Genomic DNA, 13,024 nt, shown 5'->3' on the forward strand with positions numbered 1-13,024 from the left:
AATATAATAATATTATAGAAAAAAAATATGGCGAACAGTCGCGTGTTATTATATAGGAAGCGCATTATTCGCCGGAAGGTGGATCTTAACGCCGTTGGGGAGGTACTACGGTCGCACCGTATATGGTCAAGTTTGCCTAATTTGGCTCGGGCAACTCTTCTAAATACGGCAAGCAAGGCGGCGGGGGAGGTCGCGGCGGCCCGGGAGAAGGGGGCAGCAGCACGAAATAATATACAATGTAATAATAATAATAATAATAATAATAAAAATAATAAAAATATACGATAGCGCGCGCGACCGTCCGCCGCTGTTACCACAACCGTTCGACCGACGACGACGACGACTTCGACCGCGGTCCGACGACACGACTCGTTTTCTAAGACGACCGTGGTGTGTAGTGGGTATTGTAGTAGGCACGTCTTATGCCATTCCGTCGTCTGCACATGGACGTGTCACACGTGTAGTTTGTGCCCGCGCTGCACACCGTAACGACTCGCGCGCTATATCGTATTTATTTTTTTTTTTCGACATTAATAAAAAAATAATTTTACGACAGAAAATTCGTCGTCGTGCGATACTTCAACATAACACCGTCATCGCTTATGTTTGATATAATATAATATATATATATATACATTAAAATTTTTACACTCGCTCAGTGTCCGTCTTGCAGTCATTGTGTGCGGGAGGCGACGATAAACGCTGTCCGCCGATTTCGTCGTGTGTTCGCGTGCCCATATAAAATACGCTGTGTATATCATAATAATATAATAATAATATTATATAATCGACGACGATCCCGCCGGAGTACCGCCACGCGCCCGACGTCTTGAATATTGTGTACAATTTTTAAAAATTTTTAAAAATAGAAAAACCGCGCGGCACATGCGCCACTAGTTCTATTATTGTACGAACGCAGGTCGAATTACTCGCGCTCGTGCGGTGGCGGGAGGGCGACTGTGGAATTCAACACGACGACGGCATAACCGTTCGTATCTTCATTGCAGTGGCAACAGCACACCGCCGGTGTCCCGCCGTTATCAGTGCCGCGGCCGTTGTTATCAGTGACGTTTGTTTTCGTTATTTTAGTTGAATTTTTTTTATTATTATTGCTTCCGTTTACCCGTACTCAGAAGTATTCGTTCGTCTTTTCCGTCCCGCCGAAAAGGAAATCACGAGTAGATAATATATTGTACTCGCCGTTTGCCGCGGTCGGCCGGTGCTGACCGTATCGCGTGTGCGTGCAGTGCGTGGATGACCAGTCGTAGGCGGTCAAGTGCATGAGGTGGACAGCGATGGACAGTGCGTCTGGCGGTGGCGGCCGCGACAATAGATTCGGCATGGGTTACGCGTCGAACATGTCGCTGTTGGACCCGTCGGACATTTACAACAACGGCGTTGGCGGTCAGCAACAACGGCCGTCCACGTCGCGAACACCGCCCATGATGGGATGCGGTCCTGGAGGTCCTGTACACCAGCGTGGCATCAAGCGAACCCTGGGCCCCGGCACTAACATGTGCTATGAACCAACCGATCACCATCGGTTGGTCGATGACAACTTTTCGCCTCCTTCCGTCAAGGATGTTTCACCTTCAAATGGCAAGAAGACCAAGGGCCGTGTAAAAATCAAAATGGAATACATTGAGAATAAGTTGCGCAGATACACAACATTCTCCAAGAGGAAAACCGGCATCATGAAGAAGGTTAGTTTTGAAATTTGTTTTAATTCTATGTAGGTACAGCTCTTGGTTTTATTTGAGTGTGTATTGAGTATCTACTCATTTTACTTTATTAATTTCAAATTCACAACTATCAGTAATTTTGACTATTTACTTTAGGTAGGATTCAGATTTTTGTTTTACATTTTTATTGATTTCTTGTCATTTATTTTTATACTACAATGAAACCTTTGTATGGATGAAAATATTTTACATGCAATTGATTCTTATCAAAATTATAACTGTACCTATAAGTTTATTAATAATGTTTGTTTAAATGTTATATCCGAGGTTATATCTGTTTTTGTAGTTATTTGTGTTATGTTAACTTAATTGAAAATTAAATATTTTAATGATATATAGGTACGTGTATTATTTTATGAGACAATAAAATGACCTTCGTTTGATTCAATTGCCAAACAGATGGTCGATTATTTCTTAATTTTATTTATAATTTTTTTTCAAATACTTTTGTATTTATCCATGTTATCTATTAGTATTACTACTAATGTTTAAAATAAAAATGCCACATAAAGTTATAATAAAAGTGACATTTTAACTAACAGATGTGTATTTCAACTCATATGTAGACCACCATCTGTACAGAATAAGCTTTAAATAGTAAAAAAAAAAAATATCTTGTTTTATATAATATAATACCTACGTCAAATTACTCTTGGTACATTTTTAGTTAGACAAATTTGAAATATATTTCCTTATTCCTTTTATAATAAATTGCTTTGTGTCACTTACTTATTATTGTTTTTAGTTATTAGTTTATTACTAGTTAACCTATTACCTATATTTAGTGAATTAATAAGTACTATAAGACTAAGTTTGCAAAAAATATAAGATTTTTTTGCATTTCAGTAGATAATTCACCTTTAACTATTTAATATACATTTTCTTAAGTTTAGTACTAATGTAATTTGGTAGGTAATAAACTAAAAAATACCTATTATCATTATTTATTACCTTAAAATATTTTTAACAAACTTAGTTAGGTAGGTAGGGACCTAAGTATCTAATGGAAAGTGTAATTTATTTCATATTTTAATAAAAAAATAAAGATTAGCTAGTAAAACTTCAAGCATACTACCTATTGTTATTAGATTTTTGCAACCAGCCCACTGATATAATTAAGCTTTTTTTTTTTTTGATTACCTATATTGAAACTTATATTATTTATCTTCTTATCCTGAATATTGATACTAAATTTGATTGGTTTATAGTTTTTCTTATACTTAAATTAATTATTAGTATTTTATATGAGAATAATAATTTAATACAGTAAACATATACTAAACCGTAATATTCTATAGGTAGTCTTAATAGTCTTTGAGGTATAGGGATTTGCTAGTATAATATTACTCAATACAGTTAATTGACATTAAACATTCCAAAGTCAATTAAATAATTTTCACTAGTATAAATTTGCATTATTTGTACTGAAAAATGTGTACTATATTTATTCAAGCTAACATTTAAATCATCTATGGTTGACATGAATCATGAACAATAATATTAATATTAACTATTCTTTTTCATATAAAATAACCACTTTTTCATTTTAGCGTAATATTTAATTCCTATTCATAAACAAATTTACAAACTCAACATAGGTATTTGATGTCAGTTAACTGAGTATAGAAAATGTGTTTTACAGTGTTATTCACTTGAATCTAAAAATGATTTGGTATATTTTTATTATTACCGTTTATCTGTATGATTTAGTACTTAATGATACTGCTGATAATATTAGTATTTTTTTGGACTTGGTTATATAAAATATTATAATATTTATTTTAAAATACTTTGGTAAATATTTCCTTAATTTATTTCTTATCATTTGAGTAATTTTCATCTTAATTATATTATTTTTGTTCTTTTACAGGCATATGAGTTGTCAACACTAACAGGCACTCAAGTCATGCTATTAGTAGCATCTGAAACGGGTCATGTGTATACGTTTGCCACGCGCAAGTTACAGCCGATGATTACTTCTGAAGCTGGCAAAGCGCTTATTCAGACATGCCTAAATTCACCAGACCCATGCCCGTCTTCATCCGGTGCAAACTCAGGGGACCAACGTATGTCAGCAACTGGATTCGAGGAGACCGACCTGTCTTACAACATTGGTGACGACCACGATTCCAAAGTAAGGCAGTTTGTGTACGGCCAACAGAGTCCTGTCCACCATCCACACCATCAGCAACACCATCCCCAACACATCATGGCCATGTCCCCGCCTGCTCATCTCATACCCTCATCTAGTCCCAGCCCGCTGATGCACACGGCCAACTATCAGCAACAGTGCACATCCCCGCTGCCATTACACCAATATCCTCACATGGCATCCCATTCACACAACCAGCGGTAATGTTCAGTTGAACCGACATTGACGGGATAGCAAATTTTGAAAAAAATAAATAAAATAAAATAGACTGAACCATATTATGTCTGTACAAGTAGAAATATATTATTATATAATATTACCAGAAAATATGCAATTACCATGCGATTATCCCCGGCAATGGGTTCAACCGAACATTGTCACGCCAACGTATACAGCGTAGGCAAATCCTATTCGTCCGTGTTTGATTGCAGTGTGTTTCGCTTTGTGTGTTACGTTTTTATTATTTGCTGTGTTGTAGTTTATAAATATAATATTATGAGCTTAAATAAATCGCTTATTCTACTACTGCCGGGTCGTGTTCAAAATCAAAAGTACAATTTTTTTCATCATCACTGTCCCGAATATTTAAAAAAAAAAATCGTTGCATTTCTATCAGCGTTCCGCTTTCGGTCTCCTGCGGTCCTGAATGACGTTAACAAACGTTTGTTCGCAGTTGAGGGATGTGGGGGGAAGGAGGGGAATACAAATAATATAAATCGCCGGTGACAAACATTTTTTTTTAAATATTTACGTGCATCACGCCGCCGTCTGGTGGTACGTCTGGTGACAAATATAAGGGGTCCGCCGTTGATTGGTCAATTATCGTCTTCGTCGTTATTATTATTATTATTATTATTATTATTAAAAACATTAAAACGCTGGCCGTGCGTGGGCGGTAGTGGCGGCAGCGGGCACGTGCGTAGGCGGCGGCGACGGCTGGTCGCAACGATGGTAGTATTATGCCTACGCGCGCGGACCGGTTGCTGCCGTGGCCGAGACGCGGCGACCTAGGCGATTACTACGTTTTTCCCGGACGGTTTTCGCCGACACCGCCGCCTCGTTTGGATTTCCCACGGGATTAACGGGCACGGATCGCCATGGATTTATTACGTTTCACGATAATCGAAAAAACCGGACCGCGACGTATTGTACCTATATAATGATAACGATAATATAATAAAGTGTAATAATAATATCGGATACGTGCCCGGGATCGGTAAGCAGCGGCGCGGCATCGGCGGTGCGTAGGTCGTGAGAACGGCGGCGGCGGCGGTAAGCTGCGATCGCGTAACGATTAAGAAACGGATAGAGAATAAAAAAATTAATAAATAATCGTGAAAAAAACTGCAGTTATCGGTAATCATGTGTAATTACGCGTATTTATTAGCTCTCTCTCACTCAATCTCTCTCGTCCTGTACTCTTGTAAATATGAAACTATTTTGTTTTTTTTATATATATTTATATAATATATTATATATTTATATAGTATTATTTTTAATTATTATTTTGTACAAAAACACAAAAAAATCGAAACTTTGTATATTATTATATATTATTTATTATTTTTCGTATACATTATATATTTTTAATTTAGTGTGGTAAGATATTTTAGAGAAAATTCTATGCATATGTTATTTTATAATATATACACATATTTTTATACGTATAAAAGAGAAAAACAAGAACAGAGCCTTTTATAACTTTATACATAATCGTTATTGTCGATAACAAAATACGTCATTTGGTCTAGTCCGAATTTTTATTATATTGATGTTACCTACACATCATTATATATTTATATATATATATAAATACCTACTATTATAGACCATTGTTATCAATTCTGTGATATTTATCGGTAAAATAAAATAATTGTAATATACATAGTATACGCTATATACGTTATGCCTTGCACATATATTTATTATATGTCGTTACGATCAACTGTGAGTACATATATTATTATGTTATGTAGTATAATATTTATATATTGTAAACGATAATAAAACAAAAAAATGACTATAATGAAATGTTTAAAAGTTGTGTCCCTCTGCCGTCCGTAAGACACACTACACGCAGCAGAGTCCCTCGTAAGTTTTAAAGTAGTAACATTATAAAAAAAAAAAAAAATTAAAGAATCTTGAATGATGTGCCTGCACGACGAGGGACGGTTATGATCGAAAGAGTTTCGTACGCGTGTTGTCATAAAAACTCGTTCAGAAATCCGAAAATGACGTGTATATCGGCCGTGCAACTTTTTATTTTATTTTTCGAAATTTTGGGCGTGTGAGACGACGTGGGACGTCGTCGTCATCGTCGGTCGTTTCGTGCGTGTGTATATAATACACCTAAATACGTATTACATATTATGTACGCGTATGTACACATATTTTTTCTCTTTAATTTCGTTTCCCAATTCGCAGTGGCGACGTGTCGATACACAGGCTAGCACACGCCTCATACGTTCGTCGTAACAATAATAATATATACGTGTATAGAAGGCTACAAACATACACACACACACACACGCACACACACACACACGCACACACACACTTATTCATGTCCGATATTATTGTCGCCCACTACCGGTGAGTCCGTCTGCACAACAATAATTACGTGAGCGCCGTAGACGCCCACCAGCGCCGCGGCCCCGCGTCGACGGGAAGTTTTCAAATAGTGTGTTACACTTGAAACCAGTGTGCCCACACGCGGTGAAAAAAAGATTTAGCCCACGCGCGATCGATCGAGCTTGCACGTTGCGAAACATTTTTTCGTGGTTTTTCGCCTTCATAGCGACGTTTCCGGCGGAAACACTAGGACCGGACCGGAAATGGCGGGTTTTTCGGGGCGGTTGATGGCCCGCGCGGATTTCTCGCCGGAAAAGTCGACCGCAGGACAAGCCCGAAACTGACCAGATGTTCGCCTGCGCGCGTGCGTCCCATTTCATATATACTCCTACTGCTGCTCCACACCTCGCTGCTAGCTGCTGCTGCTGCTGCACCGCCCCGGAGCGGTTTTCTATTGTAAGCACTGCACATAATATAATATTATGCGTATATAATTGCGGGCGCATATAATATAATATTATGATAATTCGTAGGAAACGGACGACGTGTGCAACAGGTGCCACGCCGTGCGGCGGTAGATGACCCCCTTAGCTCAGCGCGCGGCGGAAATGCGTATTATCGTCGTCGTCGTTGTCATTTTCGAGCGTGTGCGGAATATCGTATTATATAATATCGTAGAATATCATAACATTACCCACAGTGCAGGGCACAAAGTACAGGAATAAGAATTTCGGGTTACCTTGGATGGGGTACCAACTGCAGCTGTGTTGTCCTCGAAATCTATCGGAAACGAGACAAAGAAATCGAATGAAATTATTACTATAGAGGTAGTGGTACTTACTAACAGTACTGAGTATACTTACCTACTAATTAGAAATTGCTATAGGTACATAAAAAAAATTATATGCAGACGGGGAAAAAAATACTCCAAAAATTGCGAAATAATTAAAACCTCGCGTATGACATATGCCATACAACGCCACGCACTATATATGTAAGTATTATATAATACTGGTCTGCGCTAATCATAAAAACAAAATATGTCGCGGGGCGTTGGGAGCGGAGATACACGTGACCTATAATGATAAAAAAAAAATGAAATCCGGTCGTACTGTTTGTATTTGGTGCCTGCTGTGATTTGGTTTTCGAGGGTCAACTTCTGAAAAAAACTGCATTATTTTTATCTAAATATCGCCACATGTAGTATACCGCCGAAGTATAAAATACCGGATATCGACATTTATACCCATCATCCGCATGTGCACGAACGGACACGTAGGATTCAGTATAGTTACAGGTGTGGTGGCTTCGGCTGTATATCAACGTTCATAAATATTATGTATACAGAGTGATGTGGCGCAATCGGATAATAAAAGCAGTGCACTTTTGATGTGCAGCGTTAGATGTTCGTGAGGCCGTAGTGGAACGCAAACGACACTCGACCGAAGTACACAGGCTTACACTTATTTGACTATACCGAAGAATATTATGGATGCTCACCATATTGTGTCGATATAACTCATCGCGACCCGTGAATGTCGCAGTGCCGACCGTGTGCGAATGCTGCTTGTAATGCGTGTGATGATATTTCGTCGACCGCGGTGCAGTTGTATGCACGTCGGCTGCACCGCGAGTTTCGTGCGAGGCTTATAATATCAGATTTAATGTATTATATTATTATCTCCTAGCCGTGTAGAAGCCGTAAGTGTGCGCCTGCAAGTATTGCTGTCGTTTAGCCTTATACGTATATAGATTAGTTTGGTTGATGTGACTTTTTTTTTTCACTAGATTTAGTTTTGCACCTTGCACCTCGAATCACGAGTTTTTCATATTATTATGTTACTTGTATGCACACTCGCATATTATAAAATATCGAGTATCGACATAGGGGTTTTGAACGATTTTTCATCTTCGTTGTACGAGTCGACACCAGGTAAGTACATAATATACTATGCATACCATAGTCTATAACGTCCATAATCCTATATTATTATTATTATTATTTATTATCTGATGCGGCGCGGTGCACATAATATTATAAAGCGCTCTTACAGCGACGACGATTTTGACGTCATATGCGCATGACTGCACTACAATATTTTATTTATTTATCACTATCCAACAAAATATCGCGGTGCGCCGTTTACAATCATAATTCATAACCTACTATACATCTACCTATACATCATAACTAGGCACGTGGAGTGTTGCACATTTGTATCTCGCCATTTTTCGATACGATTGAAACGTACTGTCGATTTCTCAATGATTGCCTATAAGCAGGTATACTTCTTACTTGCGCGGTTGGGGCTGTCTTAGGTTTTGCAGGAGCCCATGGGCACCCAGAGGTTGTGGACCCTTTTAGCAGGCCAAAAAAAAAGTCGAATAAAATAATTAAATAAAAATGTAATTGCACACAATTAAGAGTTATTTATTTAACAACATTTTAACATTGCCATTTACCCAAGTTTTTTTTTCTCTAGAATTAAGAATTATTTTTTTTATACCTTAATACGTTAAAGCTTACAGTTCAGAGTTGTAATTTATTTTATTCGGGGCCCCCATCTGGCTGTGGGGCCCTGGGTCCGTGCCCCCCGCGTCTATAGTGTAAAGACAGAACGGTATGCAATATATGAACACAATTTATTGACATTTATAAATCGCGAACGTTTATCCTTTCGGGTCGAGATACGCAAAGGCTAAATATATCGACAGGATTAGTCGTCTGGAATATTATATTATGTGTATAGGAAGGTATTGTCTTCAATTACAGGGGATGTGCACAGTCGGAAGGTAATTTTTTTTATTAATATTTAAACTTTAAGACCCAAAAAAATAAACAACTTTAAAAGTCCGCTATTTAAGAGTAAAAAATATATTGTTTTCTCAGTGTGTTTAGTGTTTGAATTTCAAAAGAATAAAGTCGCGGTTAAAGTACATTTTGACGATTTCATCGACGTTTTTTTGCTTCTCAAAGAACTCCTAAACCCCGTGCGCCAAAGGGGGCCCCCGCATTGCCAAATACGGCCTGATAGTGTTTCACAATGTCGTAATAACTGTAGTTACACTCGCGGTCGTCATCGGTCTGTGTTAATCGTACTTTGCATCACATAATAAACTATCGAAACGCAAACGGTCGAACAACCGGTAGTACGGGCGCCTAAACATTTGGCAGCCCTATGATTCGAAATCGAAACGGTAACCCTGCGGCCGGCAGGGCATTTCCAATGGTTTGTCGCATTTTCTCATTATTCAATCGTGATTTCTCATCGTATTATAAAATATCGGTACCCATGTGTAATATAATATAATAATATTACATGGTCGTTTAACGCGTATTTAACCGGCAACGGGAAACTCAACCACTGTACAAACCTGCCAATTTCGAAATGGTCGTTTGCCGGGCGTATCTATATGTATTATAATAATTAATAATATATCATAAACTATGGGTGTAGGTACCTGCTATTATATGCGCGGTGTCGCCGCCGTCGCATATACAAACGAAATAATTGTGTAATGAATTGTTATAGTTTTGAATACGCGCGTCGCATAATACGATAATATGTGTATACGAGTGTACCTATATATATATATATAGGACGCGTATGTAGCAAATTTATATTATACACCCGAGATGGAGACGTCCGTCGTTTCTTTTTAGTGTCAACATCTTCATTCATTAGGATTCATTGCTTCATTGTTTGGACGTCATGACAGGCAATTAGATTGTACCTATGGGGTATATAATATTGTATTCAGCGGTGGATATGCCAGGCGTCTATAATAATACACACAGGTGGGTACGCTGCGGCGGTATAATATATTATTATGGGCGGGCGGCGGCGACGATGTGGTGTGTACCTACGTACACCCGCGAGGAAAACCGCAGCAGAGTTTATTTTATTGCAGCGGCAAGCACGACGAGGAGAAAACGAAACCCAACACATTTTATATATTATATAATATTTTTATGTATATATATTTATATGACATCGCGGCGTGTGCATAATCGGTATGTCCTATATTATTGTATACAATAGCTGGTGAAGGTACGCGCGCGCGTCGACATTACGGGCAGTAGCGGATCTAGCGATTATTCACGAGTAGGGTGGTGGGGGAGGGTTATAGGGACGAATTTTCAAAATAGATATGTATGCTATACGTTAGGAATATCAGTTATATTATGTAAGTATGTTCATAGGCGCAACTATATATGTAGCCTATATAGGACCACATTTTTTTTTTTTTTGGGGGGGGGGGGGCTTATATGTCCTCCTTATAATTCTGTGTGGACATTTGTCATTTGCCCTGCACCCTTCTACTAAGTCGGTAGTAATGGCTTGTAATAAATATAAATGTACATCGATATTTATATACTCCTATAATATTTATCTAATACGATTCGCATCAAGCATGCACAACCCCTTATTTTTTCCTACCTAATGTGTGTACTCAAATTATTCTGGTTATTGAAATTTTCAAATATATTTTGGTACCTAAGAACCATAATTTAAATTATTCAAATTTAAAAGTACAACATCAACTTAATGATTTACCGTAGAAAATATTAGGACACACTACTTAAACGGTACAACAAATCTAAGAATTTACCAAATCTGAGCAAATTCTTCCAGCATACTATCGTTACTCGTTCTTAGCCAATTCTATGTCTCGTTGAAGAAAACATTGTTCGTGACTTACTATCCAATACCTAAATTATATCGGGGAGGTTCAGCCCTCACTCTCAAAGTCTCAAGCACCCGCCTATAGTTGCGCTTATGATTATGACAAAATATATGCTTATGAGGGATTTGTATATTTAGTGAAATTCTATTTCCGGTAAACACGCGTTCGTACAGCTTATAATATTGCAACCATTCCAAACGATTATAGAAATACGTATGAAATCTGTCCAACGGGGCCTGCCTATCGCCCCCCCCCCCCATCGTATTCGCCACTGCGTTCATTTTCACGGACGGTATTCGAATTATTTTGGTACGTTTACCGTACAGACCGACATCATACACAGTGGCCGACCGTGTGCGAATAATAATTGTCTGGGCCTATTCATCGGCGGGGTGGGTTTGAACTTATATAGGCGTTACTATTTGGGACAGTGGTTTTATGTCCATCATAATGAATCTGGATGACTAGACGAATACAATATTGCGGTGAAAACAATTCGTTCCACATAATGGCCTGCGCAATCATTATAACCAATTCGTATAATAATAATAATAATAATAATAATAATATAATATAATACAACTGGTATTATATACACTAAAATTAATGACGACCAATTAGGTATAATTGATTGTATAATAATTAATTACGAGAATATATTGTGTAGCAATCAGCCATAATAAATGTCCCGTGTAGTTTATTTTTTCCCATACCAACTGTACTACTGTCCGCGGCGGGGCCTTGTGCGACGGCACAGCGATTGCTTCGCATCAAACTGGCCGAATAGGTAGGCACAGCTGGTACTTATAATATAACACGTTCGTTTCGTCGGTTTCACTGTTGCAGAATCTATCTCGGAGTTTTCAATTTCAATCTATAGTTTCGCCCATCTACAGTTTGCCAAAGAAATTTGGTTTTTTTTTTATACAAAATTACGCATTATACACGTATCGCGTTTCCGAGCTGCTGTTACGCGTGTCCCCCGACGGGCGAGGGAGACATAATCTAAATACACCTACAGCCGAACAACGTACGTTTCAATAACATTTATTATTAGTTTCGTCGTCTACGCTGTTGCAGAATCTATCTCGGAGTTTTCAATCGATCGTTTCACCCATCTACTGCAATTTTCCAAAGAACATTGGTTTCTTATATACGCATTACACGTATCGCGTTTCCGAGCTGCTGTTAGGCGTGTCCCCCGACGGGCGAAGGAGACATATCTAACGAAATACACCTACAGCCGAACAACGTACGTTTCAATAACATTTATTATTAGTTTCGTCGTCTACGCTGTTGCAGAATCTATCTCGGAGTTTTCAATCGATTGCTTCACCCATCTACTGCACTTTTCCAAAGAAATTTGATTTTTTTTATACAAAATTACGCATTAAACACGTATCGCGTTTCCGAGCTCCTGTTACGCGTGTCCCCCGACGGGCGATGGGGAGACATATCTAAATACACCTACAGCTGAACGGACGTTATTTAATAACATTTATTATTAATTTCGTCGTCTACGCTGTTGCAGAATCTATCTCGGAGTTTTCAATCTATAGTTTCGCCCATCTACGGTTTGCCAAAGAACATTGGTTTCTTATATACGCATTACACGTATCGCGTTTCCGAGCTGCTGTTAGGCGTGTCCCCCGACGGGCGAGGGAGACATATCTAACGAAATACACCTACAGCCGAACAACGTACGTTTCAATAACATTTATTATTAATTTCGTCGTCTGCGCTGTTGCAGAATCTATCTCGGAGTTTTCAATCTATAGTTTCGCCCATCTACAATTTGTCAAAGAAATTTGATTTTTTTTATACAAAATTACGCATTATACACGTATCGCGTTTCCGAGCTCCTGTTACG

The 13,024-nt window shown here is 38.2% G+C and overlaps 1 protein-coding gene across 1 annotated transcript in view; it reads left to right on the forward strand.

Annotated features, from left to right (window-relative positions):
- The first annotated feature begins 310 nt into the window (after nt 1-310).
- The window catches only part of LOC132940400 (serum response factor homolog), an 87,614-nt gene continuing 74,900 nt past the window's right edge, over nt 311-13,024 (forward strand). Inside the window, exons 1-2 of the mRNA XM_061007993.1 lie at nt 311-1,703; nt 3,613-3,876. Of these exons, the coding sequence (XP_060863976.1) occupies nt 1,281-1,703; nt 3,613-3,876 (687 nt within the window). The 5' untranslated portion in view covers nt 311-1,280. The remainder of the gene's footprint in view (nt 1,704-3,612; nt 3,877-13,024) is intronic.

The sequence above is a fragment of the Metopolophium dirhodum genome, chromosome 3 (assembly GCF_019925205.1).
Source record: "Metopolophium dirhodum isolate CAU chromosome 3, ASM1992520v1, whole genome shotgun sequence".
In the NCBI taxonomy this organism is placed as follows: domain Eukaryota; kingdom Metazoa; phylum Arthropoda; class Insecta; order Hemiptera; family Aphididae; genus Metopolophium; species Metopolophium dirhodum.